The sequence below is a fragment of the Buteo buteo genome, chromosome 24, assembly GCF_964188355.1.
Source record: "Buteo buteo chromosome 24, bButBut1.hap1.1, whole genome shotgun sequence".
Taxonomy (NCBI): domain Eukaryota; kingdom Metazoa; phylum Chordata; class Aves; order Accipitriformes; family Accipitridae; genus Buteo; species Buteo buteo.
In genome coordinates this window covers 2,293,015-2,306,893 of record NC_134194.1, presented here as the reverse complement: position 1 = coordinate 2,306,893, position 13,879 = coordinate 2,293,015, and the positions used below count along the sequence as shown (strand labels likewise).

Below are 13,879 nucleotides of genomic sequence, written 5' to 3'. Positions count from 1 at the left end.
TGATATGTTGTAGCTGTAAAAATTCCTTTTCCTATAAGGCTTTTCCTTATATAACAGGCGTGTAACAGAGTAAGGCTCTTGGAAGTTTTTGTATTTGTCATAGTTCATACTTGTTTAGGGTTCTAGTGTTGGTATTAGGGAGGCGTGAGTGCTCTTGCAGTAGAACAGTTCTCTATAATCTGAGAAACATGCTTTTTTTCAAGTGAGGTCCTAAATTATATTGTTGGTGGCCTTGCAACTACTTCTATAACTTTCCAAATATACTTGGTGTATATTTGGTGGTGGTATATATTTGTTTGCTGTGATGCTGTATTGCAAGAACTTCTGATGTTTTTAAGAGCTCCCCTGTAATTAAACTTGCAATTTCCATGTTATAATGCATTGATAATATTGGACAAATTGTATGCTTAAATAGGATAGGCACCTTGTCGTTAGCATCTAGAATTTTGGTATTTCCTGTTTTGTCATCTCTTACAAGATGATATAATTGTAGTGAAAGTGAAGCAGGATAAGGGATCTGCATCGGTGTCTGGATGAGAGCCATTGCAGCATTTACTGTTAGTAATTCATGAAGTGCCAGCTCTCCTTTCGAGGCAAGTGGTATTCTGCAAGTGCAGTGGATGCAGAGCCTGTACACAGGGAATTGGTCTTTACCCCTTAAGGTTTTGCAGTGCTTGCAGAACTTGGAGGAATGGTATTTTTTACTTGTGGTACGGCAGTATTTTCAGCTGGACTTGTGGCATCCTGTCTTCCTAAACTTGCCTTGCAGTTTTAGTTGTTTTATGCTTTGAAGTTTAAAGTCTTCTGCAGTTTAAAGAATTCAAATATTTCATCTTGAAGTCTGCATTTCATTGTGATTGCGGTTTGTATGAAACTTGTGGGGTAGTTTTCTTTTTGGATAGAGGTGTTATATTAATGTTTAGTTTAATATTGGGAAGGGGTAAAATAGAATACAGGAAATACAAGTCTAGCAAGACTGATACACTTCTACTTATGCTGCTTAATGTAATTCTAGCTAAACCTGCAATAATACTTCTTGGTCAGGTTGTATTGTGACAGAAGGCTGGAAGCTAATAAAACATGGCTGGGGTGCATCTTCTGTTTGAGGGAGGGAGGAGATCTGAGGGAGTAGTTTAGGTTTTTTTTGTTCTTCTCAGTTTTGTAACTGGGCTTGTCTTATAGAAAGGGATTTGGAGATGTGGTTCCAGGTAGCTGACTTGCCATGCAAGAGATGAAGCAGAACTTGGGAGGTGCTCTCCTAAAGAGATGCTTAAGTGATGACTCTACCTAGGACTGTTTCATACTCTGGCCCCAAACCTGTTCTTCAGAAGCAACTGCTTCAGTCCCTCTCCCTTGTGGGTCCCCCTCACCTTCTCCCCCAAGCTGTCTACATTTTCTGGCCGTCTCCATAGCCTGTCATCTTTTCCCCGTGCCCTCTCTCCACCTGTCCTCACCAGCGGCTGGTATCAGCCAGGGATCCGTTACAGAGGTGCATATCTCACCATGCAACTTGCCTCTGATGCGTAAGTGATGATTGCTATTAGATGTGAGGCTGCTAATGGAAGACATCACCCCAACCTGATGAATTGTTTGGGAAGCAGCTACAGCCCAAAGTATCTGCAAGCTGTCTGAGTAAGAAGATAAGTTTAAACTCCAACAGAAGGGTGCCTTCTTCTAAAGTTATAATAAAATTGAGTGAGAATGCTCTGTGCTGTGCCTTGAGCGTTGGTACCAGTGTTTAGGAGCTCAGTGCTTCACAAAGTCAGCAGCTGCTGTTTGAAACAAAGCTGAAATGTTTTTCTCCTGTTTGGAGCCCTGATACCTTGCTGAGGTTAACCTTATCTCATTCACTGGGGCAAAGGCCGTTACAGCTAGCAGGCTAACTCAAAGGATACTAAGAAGTCAAAATAGCACATGATTTTAGAGCACTGGGTCACGGTAAACTGTGTCCAAACAGCACTGCCAGCAGCAGACTTCAATCAGTAACTACTCCTGGGACACTTGGTCTTTGCGATGCTGGTCTTCTAACAGTGATGCTTCGGTGACTTCTTGGGCAACACACAGTTGAGGGAGGGGTCTGGTTGCAGAGTGGTTCTGGAAGACTGATGCCACCATGACTAATAGGCAATGTAGTAGACCTTGTTGGTGAGTCATTAAAAAGTTGAAGACTTCAGCATTTATTTGCCAGAGTAAGGGGTAACAGACCTTAAAACCCCTTGGTTCTGATTGTTGTACATCTGTGGAGTCTGTAATTAACTGGTATTGCACAACCAAGGTAGTTTTTTCTTGGAAATTTGATATTGAAGTTCACTTTGGTGCCTGGTTCAAGTGATCTTCAGCATAACAGCTCCTAGCATTGCTTTAATAGAGCGGACAGAAAAACAAGCTGGTAATCATTGCTGCATTATAAGGACTGATACGTTTCCACCTGCCAATGCAAGAAGCTTTTGGCAGAAGAGCGCAACACATTTTAATACCATGAACTTTTCCAAGCAACGTCTCTATCTCAGTGGTCTGACGAAAATGTTTGTTACTGGGCACAAGCGTGCCCGTGTCTGGAAAGCCAAGTGTTGCGCAGCCTTGTGCCAAAGTACAGGGTGTAAAATAGATGAAAGGAGAGAGCTAACGCAAAAGCACAGGGTGATCAGCTGGAAAATAATGACTTAGTAATGATAGACTATAAATCACTGAGCTAGATGTTTGGCTAGTTAGATTTTATTTCTGTTATTGAAGATATCTGGCTCCAGTAGCTGATAGGAAGATGATTCTTTGTGAGTAAGCAAGTCTTTATTAATGCAGGATTTGTATTTGTGGTATTTGTTTTCCTGATAAGTGTCATCATATGAAGGCATATGATAACCACTGAAACCTTTGGCCTATATAAATTTGATAACGATCATTTGCTGCGTATTTCCAAGTTGCCAGGTGCATTTTGCTGAAGCTTGCTGGCTGGATTAGCCTCTGTGGTTGTCACAGAATTGCTCAAACTTTCTTTAATCTATAATGATGTACAGCTTTTGTTGAGTAAATACAGATTTAATTATAAATTTTAATTACAGTTTTTAATCCAAATGATGTTGATAACTATAGTAAGTTAAATCCCTTACTTGAGTGGTGTAAATGTTAGCACATTAGAAGGTCACAATTCTGAAGGGGACTTCTGTAATAATGCGTAATTGATGGCGTGGTAGGATTTGTTGGAGCATTGCATTGTGTGCTGGTGCCTGTGCTTCAGGTGGTGTGAGGCTGGAAAGGCCATAAAGGGGTGTAAGTGCAAGAATAATGTTGAAGGTTATGAAGTTTGACATGAGGAGAGATTTTTTCAGACATAAAACCACAATCAGATTTATCAAAGGAGAGGTTAAGAACTTACTTGAATACAGCTACAAATTGGGAAAATGTGCATTTCGTTTGCTCCCATGACCTTAAAAAAATAATAATGATGAGCTGAATTCATAAGGTAGCGTAAGTGTTGGCAGCTAAAGTTACATAAATGCCGATGAGAGTGCAGCCTGTATGAATGAGCATCATTCACCTCTAGAAGAACTTCCAGTTTTAATTCAAAACTGGATGCTCTTCCATGAAGTGGTGGCTCAGTTGAGTTTTGCCATGGGCATCTGGGAGTGGAAGACCATTGTCAGTGTTGTTCATTCAGAGCATGGTTTTTAGTGATCTTCCAACCTTAAAACATACACTAGGATATAGCTGTAGCGTGAACTGGTAACGGACTGAGGGCCGTGAGATTCCTGGAGTCAAAGGCTTAATGCTAAGGAGAGGGGGCTGGCAGACAAAGCAAAACGCTGGCATTCCCATGTGTGGGACCACGGACGAGGTGGATGGGGAGCTGGGACATGCAGCAGCTGCAGGGGCAGATCTTACAGGGTGTTCCAGTACAAATTTAAAAAAAAACTAAGAGGAAAACACTCTATACTTAATTATTTGTAACTGGAGGGCAAGGGGATTAATTATTGGGGTCAGGGTGGATATTTTCATTTCATTTCCACCTTTTTAATACGGATTAAAAACTAAAAGTTTCCATCGCTAAAACATCAGAAGAGGCCCTGTGGGAGGAATAACTGAACTCAGGAGGGTTTTGGCCTCACATCAGAAGCATTGGTTGCCTCCAAATTCCTCTCCTGTGGGGCTGCAGCACCTCCTGCCCTCTGCCAGCAGCTTGCTGGGCAGGACGGGGAGAGCTCTGGGAACTCCTCCAGTCACAGCATAGCAGTGAGGTGAGGGACGAGGCATCCCTGCTGGGTTTTGTCCTTCTAATATTTACGCACTTTTTTTCCCCACCAATAATCAAAATAAAATTAAGACTCTTTCAATAATAGCTGTTGGTATAGATACAAAAATAACATGAATGTTATTTTAAAAACATCGGACTGAAATGGGTAGGATGTTGGAAACTACTGCAGTCTAGATTTAGTAATTATCTTGTTTTCTTCCTCTTTTTTGTTTTCATTTTGGAAATCTTGGTTTGTTTGGTATGTATTTCAATTTGTATTCCAAAGATTATAATTGCCATTAGTTAGGGTCCCAATGAGGAGTGAGCAGTCTCCAGTCTCTCTAAAAAACATATTAAAATGTAATAAAGGAAGAGGCGCTTTTTTTTTTAATGTTTTTGTTTCTGTGGTTCAATTTCTCTTAAATTAGAAATGTGAATTTTTAATGACAAACTTTGCCATATGCAGGGAAATCAAGTTTGGAGTCTACTCTCACTCCTTCAAAAACCAGCAGAACTGGAGCAGTTTAAGGGGCTGCAGAGCCTTTGCAAGGGAGCTGAAGCAAGCACATTATGAAATTATTAGTTGCTGTCACTCACATATGTGTAGGAGAAACACCACAGCCATCACCTGTGTAAAGAAAGCCACACGGGTCACAACTGGAGGTAGTGGTGGGGCCTCAGCTGCATCGCTGCCGAGATGGCTCAGCGTCGGTGAGCTTTGCCCTCTGCTGCCCAGCATCCCTTCCCATTATTTTCATGGAGCTGCATCGGTGCAGTAGGTTAGTTACTCCTTTCTCTTGTGGTTTTCTGTCCAAAGGGTACATTTTCTTGGCTGAGCCAAGATGTTTAGGAGGGAGGGGAAATCCTGTTTATTAGAAGACTTTCATGTTCTCTCTCCCTGCAGTGGAATCTCGTATGTGACAACGACTGGAAGGGACCCCTGAGCACCTCCCTGTTCTTTGTGGGCGTCCTGCTCGGATCTTTCTTATCAGGACAGCTCTCAGACAAGTAAAGTATATACACCAGAGCTGCTGGCTCTTTGATGCTGTTTTGTAAGCAATTCTTGTATGTGAATTTTCCTATAAGTGTCTTTCTGCAACTACTGACATGTCTTTGTTCTGTGACTGTCTAATCTGAATGTACACAGAGTGTATAGAGTAAATGTCCTGAACTAGAACAGAATGTTAAAAAGCTTGTTAGTGGATTTTACCTTTATCTGTTTATTTTTTCAGCTAAATGACTTCTGGAGCAAACCTTTTATCTCCTACACCTGTTTTCTGGCATAAGTTTCATCTGGAAAAATCAGATCAATGACGTTCTCTTCTAATTACTTTGGACTATGTTCAGATAGAGCCCTGAGGCTTGTTTTCCTTTTTTTGAGGTCAAATTTAAAATACTCTTTTTATAAACACCCATAGCTTCTCTTCCTCATCATCAAATGCAGCATCTAAGTCCAATGATCTGCATTTGTAGAAGCTGCAAAGCATGAATGCTGTTCAGCTGTACTCCAGAGAAGCAAGGCTTTCTTGTTTATCAGTACAAACATTAAAAAAAAAAGGAGAACACCATTATTTTTTGTAATGTTGACAGTTGTTTGTTTGGTTTTTTTAAAGCTCAGTTTTTCTGATTCACTTCCTGGGATTTGCTGTACAATGCATTGTATGCTGTCTTCCTGATTCCCAGAGAACAGTATGTGGTCCTCTAATTTGCAGATTTACTTGTAGAGTTTCTATTTCTTTGAAACATAATCCCTATGCCACAAATCTTTTAGCATTGTTCAGGGCCTTTGCTTGGTTTCCTGCTCATCAGGTTGGACCAGTTTTGAGCTTGGAGGCAGTAATCCTTGAAAATCAACCAGCTCACCTGGACTTCTCTCCAGAGCTGTATGCCGTGGGATTTTTCCAAGCAGATCCCTGATCAGTCCAGTGTTTGCTCTCCTGGTGATCCTGCCTTCTGCCTTGTTCCTCCCCTCACAGCCCTGCACTTCACCATCATGCAGCCAGCAGCCATGGCTGCTGCTGACCTTTACATCCCGAAACAGTTCTCCCTTGTTTGCAAGCTTGAGGTTCAGCAGTGTCTCCCTTTGTTGGCTCCTCAGTCATCTGCATTAGGAAGTTGTCATTGATGCACCTCAGAAACCTCCTGGGTCTTGTCCTTCCAACAGGTATTGGGGTGGTTGAAGTCCCCCATGATGGCCAGTGCCTTTGAACGCAAGGCTTCCTGGGGTTGTCTGAAGAACGCCTTGTTTGCTTCTTTCTGATCAGGTGGTCCACAGTGGACACCCACCGCGGTGATGGCGTTGGTCCACCTCCTAATCCCTAAGCTCTGAGCTGGCTCGTCATCCATCCCAGGCAGAGGTCCATCCCTTCCAGCTGCCCTCCCATGTGAGGGGCAATTTCCCCACTTTGCCATGGGGAGTCTCCCACCGCTTCATCCTGGTGCTGCTGCAGGGCCCGGGTGGTTGGTTCAGAACAGCTCCCAGCCCCTTGTCTGCTACGAGGATGCCAAGCGTCTTCCATGGCGACTAACCAGCAGGTGAAGCAGGAGCTGTTCTGGTGTCAGAAGCTACGAGCTTCCCACCTTCACAATCACAGGAGTCTCCTCCTACAGCTCCTTCGCTTGGTGACACAGATCCTCACCAAGCGTGGTCAAGGAGGTCGTGAGTACAGCTCATGCAGTTTTCCTCGTAGCCACTGAATGGCAGCTAGCTCCTGCTCAAGAGACCCAGTGCATCCAGCAGCCCCATGAGGACACTGCTCCAGCAAGGCTGCCTGCGGTGTTTTGCCATCGCCATCTGCTCATCTGGTACAGAAAGTCCTGCAGAGAGCCCGAGCCCCGTGCCTGGCCAGGCGCCACACTGAGATTGACAAAATATTTTGCAGTTCAAGTAACGACCTGTTCTTAACGTGTTGTGATCTACTTGAGACTCGTGGCACCAACTGTAGACCTCCTGGTCAAGTCTAACTTTGGAGTGTGGTTGTGTGAACCTGCGCTCCGCAGATGTCCTGCCACAGGCTGCAAAGTCTGCTGGTGGTGTGGGACTGCCCAGGCCGGGACATCAACACTGACTCTTGTAACAGCTTGATGGGTTGGGTTTAGTTTAAATTCCTGTTCTTTTATTTTTTTAATACTTTGTCAACAGAATCGCTGGAATCCCTTAAATTGGTTCATTTTTTTTACCAAGTGGAATGAAGATTGCAGCATGGGATCACTTACTGATAATAGTATCTTACAAACTTGAGGTTTACCACTCTTTCAGAAGCTTTCCTTCTTTTTCTTTTCTTTTTTTTAACACGCTGATCAGTGTCATGAACTGTGTGCTCCTTAGAGGAGAATAAGCATCTAATACTCTTGTGTTGTAAATAATTTGCTCCCGATGATTTGTCTCCCTGCTCATCCTATCAGTAAGAAAGGAATAGTGTTCCAGCACATACTTAAAGGCAACTTAACTAGCAGCCCTTGGCATATTATTTTGTCTTCACCAGTGGATTTTTTTTATGTATTTAGAGTAGTTGTGCCTGTGTCACGTTTCGTGAACCTCTGCTTTTTGCAGATGTTTTGTATCTTCCTAAGTAGGCACATGAGTAATCTTATTTTTCTGTTTCTGAAGATGTAACTCATGCTGTTGTATAATCATCTTTTTTTTTTTTTTTTTTTTTTTCCCCCCCCTCTTCTCCTTTAATCTGTCCATGGAAGGTTTGGCAGGAAGAATGTGCTGTTTGCAACTCTGGCAATGCAGACTGGCTTCAGCTTCGTACAGGTCTTCTCTACCAGCTGGGAGATGTTTTCAGTGTTCTTTGTGCTGGTCGGCATGGGACAAATATCTAACTACGTGGCAGCATTTGTTCTTGGTATGAAAGTCCTACTGGGCACAGTATGTGTTGTTTAGTCTTGTGCTTTTCCTGCTCCTTTTCGGTACTGGCTTAGGGTTGCTTTGTTTTGCCAAGCAACAATTTGTTTTGTCCTCGTCATACATGGATAACTCGTCCTCTCCTTGGAAGTTTCTAGTTGATAGAGGTGCAATCTGAATTAATTCTGTGGCTTACAATCCTTAAAAGGCAAAAAAACCAGAAATCAATTATTCGAAACAAAGTCCATCTTCTAGTTGGAGAGATAAGACATGTAAGACATGATTTTTCAGGCATTTCTGTTGTTCGTTTTGGGGCCTAAATGCCTATTTGATTTAAAAATTTGCAAATTTGATTTAAAAACTTGCAAAAGAAAAAATAGAGTAAGCATTATAAAGTCTCCTTTAAACAGCCTATAGTAAAAATTTAAATGGCATAATGATTCTTGCTTTGTATACTTTATATTTAACTAAGACCATATTTGATCATGGGAATGTGAATTACCTTATGAATCTGAGATTATCTAAAAATTATTAATGTTATTTACAGTGATCTCACTGTCCAAAGTACCAAATGTTGGCAAGAAGTTCCTTTTGGGCCAAAGAAGGCCAGTGCAGCTGTGAAAGCAGTGTTTAGCAAACCTCACTGCAGACATCCTGCTGCAATCTTCTTTGATTTCTGTGGAAACGAGGAAGATTATATTTCTTTTTCTGTCTCTTAATTTGCAGGTCCCAAAGCATTTCAAAGGGAAGCATTGACCCTGTTCGTGCGTTTAATTCCACTGCCAATAGCCTGGCCTTTGTTAGTGACCCAACAGGAACTCCACATGTGCACATCGAAAGACTGCGAGGTTTTTTGGCTAATAGCGAAATAATCTTTTAGAAGGTGATACTGGTCAGGAACCTAATTTAGGCATCTCTGAATTATCCTTTGAAGAAGCTGGTCTCCATAAGCTGGAGAGGACCTTATAGAGATCAAGCTAAGGTTAACTGTTGCGAATGTTTTATAGTATGTCAGGCGGTTTTAGCTCATCAAGTGAAATATGAGATTCTAAGATAAAATTATAGAAGTATTAGCTACTTCGAGCTACAGAAATACTGTAAGGCCTGGTTCTCTTCCTTTTATACATACAGTTAGCTGGGTTGATGCAGGGTCACTGCATGAAGCAGATCTGTGGTACCTCTAAAACTGGGTGGCAGAGCGCACTATATACTGTAACTATCCAGTGTAGTATATTTCCAAGCCAATTGTTAGAGGTAATTTTGGTAAGTTACTTGGTTGCTCTTAAGTTAAAATACTAATCTTCACTCTGCTGTTTTGAACAGGCACAGAAATTCTTGGCAAATCAATCCGTGTGCTATTCTGCACGCTAGGCGTTTGCATATTTTACGCATTTGGCTACATGTTGCTGCCACTGTTTGCTTACTTCATCAGAGACTGGCGGATGCTGCTGCTGGCGCTTACTTTACCTGGGCTCCTCTGCATCCCACTCTGGTGGTGAGTATAACTAAGTTAAAAGACTTTAGTCTTTAGAAGGTCCTGTCTGCAGATTTTTAAGATCCAGACTCCAAGCCAATCAGCCTTTACCAATGAAATTCAGGAATGGGCAGGTGAAGAACGGATGTTATGTGCTTTACTGTGCCCAGCTGTTTAGCTGCAAGTCCATAGCTTTGTGGGTGATCTGACTCGTGCCTGAAAAGCCTATTCATTTTCTGTAGACTTCTATAAAATTAAGTGATGCACATGCAAAGAAAAAAAAGTCAGTAAAACTCATCCTTCTGCACCAGCTGAAATCCATGAACTTTTAAGAGTAGGCCTGAACTAAGGGCAGAATGAGAAAACTGTTGTTTTAGAAAGCTGCGCAATGCTAGGGCGACATAGATATGACAAGCTACAAAACAGTATTTGCACATCTGTGAGACTCTTGTTTTCTTCCATAATTAAATACTTTTAGGTGGCATGTAAAGTTTAAATAGTCCACATGGTGGTGGTGTTTCTTCGCTTAGACTAGCATTTATGTTTGTGATTCCATCCAGTTTCTTACAAAGCTGAATGACTCAGGCGAATTCTACTTTCTGACTTGCCTTTATATGACATTAGTCCAGTTTCTTAAGAAGTTGAATGACTCAGGCGAATTCTACTTTCTGACTTGCCTTTTTATGACATTATTTACAGTTACTAATTTTATATGTGTTATTTTCTAAGGATATACCTCTTAATGTACAGCATGCTGCTTATATGTTCACATTTCTGAATTTCTTAAACTGTTTTCCCATACTTTGAAGGTTTTGGTTACTCTTTTTTCTGAGTCATTGCTTACTTCTTTAGTACTTCTAAAACCCACAAGTGCATTTTAGTCTGTTCTTGTTCAGTATGCTAGTCTGCTCTTGTAAATCTGATTTCTGTAGTCATTGCTCTAATTTTTGCAAGATATGGCAAGTTTTGAGCTCTTTGTGCCTGGAACAATGTGTATTGGTGCCTGCAGCACTGCTTTCTGTGGAAGTGCAGGCTTGTTATTCTGAACTTTTTCTGCAGGGTCATTCCAGAATCTCCACGATGGCTGATCTCCCAGGGAAGATTTCAAGAGGCAGAAGACATCATCCGAAAGGCTGCAAAAACTAATGGCATTACAGCCCCAGATGTAATACTTGACCCTAGTGAGGTAGGATTCATTTAGCAGTCCAGTTGTTTGCTGGACCTATTAACGACCATGTAAAGTGATTAATTTCCAGATACATGAATTATGCCTGCAGTGTATTATGTACTTCTCAAATGGATAAAAGGTCATCCTTTTCTTGAAAAGCAGAATATCCTTTCCCCGCTTCATTAGATTTGCAAAGCCCTTGCTGTCCCACTCCCATGGGAATGCCAACATGCATTCTAATGCAAACGTTTTCTTGATCCAGTTTGCAGCCACCTTTTTCCTCATATACTCTAGTTTTTGGGGGAAGATAACGAATTTGAGGTACCCATTGCTTTGTGATCTAAATGCTTGCACAGTCTAATATAGTTCTATAAAAGCCTAACATAGGACTAATCCTGGCCAGTGGTACTGGAAATAATGTTATTCTAGTTCAGCTCCACATTCAACTCCAATTTCTACTCCGTGTTAAGGAAAATAAAACTTGAGTCCCTTTAGGGTGGAGTACCTAGCAGTATCTTTTCTTCCCTGTCTGTTTCTTCCAACGCATTCTTGTTGCCTCTAGGTATCTTGCCTTTGTCTGAGCTGTTTGGTGACCTTAAGGTGGAGAAGCGGTTCCACACTCATTCAAACATGACCTCCAAAAGTCAGACAGGCAAACTGTTTGCATAATCCAGGAGAATGGGCACCTCTTTAGGCAGATCTGTAGAATCTGTCTGGGTGGTTGCCCAATTGTGTTCTGCTTGACAGTTGACATTGTCTTGTCATTTATACGAAAATCCCTGGGGTACTCGCTTGCTTTACAAGGTCTCTGTAGGAGGTTAAGGAAAATGGTTAGCCATTAAACTGTAGTGTGTTTGCTATTGGGGTTGAAACAGCTTCACTTGGGTTGGAGTTAGTTGAGGTGCAAACGGACCTGTTTGCCCAGACTTATTTGTAGATAGTGCAACATCCTGGTCTTGCTGGAACTGAGTGAGAATGCCAGGAAAACCCAGGCCTGCTTATGATAGCTTTTTCCCTGGATTTTCATTAGAACATGCTTTTTTTTCTTTTTTTTTTTTTTTTTTCTCCTTCCTTCTCATGCTGTAGGCATGAAAACTCACCCATTGCCAGCACTGCAGCAGGAGAGCAGAAAATAGGCTCTGGCTCCAACATCTGCTTAAGGTCACTGTCTCTGGAATCCTCTATGTCCCGTTCTTAGAAAGAAATATTGATGTTTGCCATCTCTGAATGGCGCTGGATTACGAAGCAGCGGAAGGCAGGGGCAGGAGTAGGGATGTTGGCCCAGGGAATGCTGGACAAGGGGAAAGGCTGACTTCTGCAGCAGGGTGGGCGGGAGTACGCAGTGCTTATTTACAGGTAAATCATTGCACGTCAACTTTCAGAAACACAGATTAACATTCTGACACTCAAAAGAAAATGAGCTCGATGAACAGGCACTGTTTAAATGCAGAACTCCTGTCCATCTTTTTACTGTTTAAATTAAAAGTAATGCTGTGACCAGAAAACCTGTGCAAAACTTTTCTTCGTCAGTGGTCTGTTTATGCTGTTCTTCTGTCTGCTTTCTGAAGAGCTATAAAGCAAAGGCTCACAGCCACTATTGAGTTTTTAGGAAGCATGTTTACACTGCAGAATGGTTCTCAGAAATCTGGCTGGCCCTTAGCCATCGTGCATTTGGAACGTGAGTTCTGGATGGACGAGCAACCTGAGCTCATGTTTGGAGTATTCCTCAAACCTGTGCAGGTGGAGAGCAGCACCTGCAATATTTAGGCTTCAGAGATTTCAAAAACAGTTAGGATCCAGCAGGTGACTAGTCACAAACAAAGCTGCAGAGCACACATAGGGCCTGGTTGGCTGAATTATCCCATATGGGGGGGATAGAAATGTTTGGATGACAGGTTTAATTTCAAATCATCATTTTACCCTCCCTGCCCTTCTCACAGCTTCTTGTTCTAGCCTGTCCTGTTAAGGATTATGTTGTCTGCTTATCCAACTCCTAAAAGGCAGGGTCCTTTTTTCTCATCAGCTGTGACTCTGAATTTTACTGTTCCTGGTTTTGTTTTGTGGTTTGTTTGATTTTTCTCCTTTTTTTGTTTCCTGTTTGCTGGTTTCTTGGCAACAAATAGTGGCAGAACTGGAGAGTACTTAGGAAAGATCATGTGATTTATGAGAAAGGGCTGTGAGCTGTAAAGCAGACTGCAGTTTGTGTGGTGGAAGGTTTGGCTTCAGGCAGGGTGAAAGCTATCAAATGTAAAGAACTGTTTGCCTTTTGTAGAAAATAAAGATTTATAAAAGCAAATACACTGAAGTTTGCACAAGCATAAGACCACTTTTTTATCCTCCAGGTCTTCAGAACGAAATATCATTCAAAGAATTTTCACCTGACTGCAGGGGTTACATAAACTCCATGTTCCCATTAGCTCTCATGCAGTTTACAAGACGTTGAGGAGATAATGTGTAATTTGAGTTGAACAACAGTTAAGGGCCCCAAATCAGTGTCCAGCAACTAGCTCACCAAAAGAAACATCACGAACTGAATAGGAAGAGAGGTTGATGAGGAATTAAGTTAAACTAGTGGTTGCTTTTGTCTCTTTATTGATCTGTTGTGTCCTGGAAAACATCCAACTACTTCTGGTGGACCAGCCTGATGTTTTAGGGGAAAAAAGTATTGTAAGTTGAACTACTGTAGAGTAGAGGATGGTATATTAGACCAGGTGGAAAGGGATCAGAAAAGTTTATAGTACTGAGTAATTGCAGTATTTTGAAGCTACAGTCATAGTTTACTTTTATTGATAACCATTTGCACGTACCATGAAGGAGTACGCAGTGCCAACAAAAGGCATTCAGTCTTTAAGCATACTAAAATTTAATTTGACGTTCTCAGGTCACACTGACTTAAAAAAATCAAGGGAAGAAGTAATCTTCGTATGCAGCTTATTTTGCTTGCACATAGTTTAGGTCTGTCAGGCAAGAGTGATTCTTCTACTTGTGGAAAGAGTAGCCTTCACTTAAATATTGTGAGGTGTCTTGGCAGCTTACAATTCAAAAAGTGTCAAAATCAAAAATATTTCAGTATTACCTTTTTTCATTTGATAATTTTGAGCTGCTAAGGTGGATGCCTGTTTGTTTCTTGGTTAGATTTCTAACTGTTCACAGATTGGC

General features: G+C 41.7%; 1 protein-coding gene across 3 annotated transcripts in view; it reads left to right on the top strand.

Moving 5' to 3' along the window:
- The window catches only part of LOC142044473 (organic cation/carnitine transporter 2-like), a 31,017-nt gene that overhangs the window by 5,349 nt on the left and 11,789 nt on the right, over positions 1-13,879 (top strand). For all 3 annotated transcript variants that reach the window (XM_075056986.1, XM_075056987.1, XM_075056985.1), the window contains exons 2-5: positions 5,133-5,236; positions 7,925-8,079; positions 9,402-9,573; positions 10,612-10,738. In XM_075056986.1, coding sequence (XP_074913087.1) covers positions 5,133-5,236; positions 7,925-8,079; positions 9,402-9,573; positions 10,612-10,738 — 558 coding nt within the window. The remainder of the gene's footprint in view (positions 1-5,132; positions 5,237-7,924; positions 8,080-9,401; positions 9,574-10,611; positions 10,739-13,879) is intronic.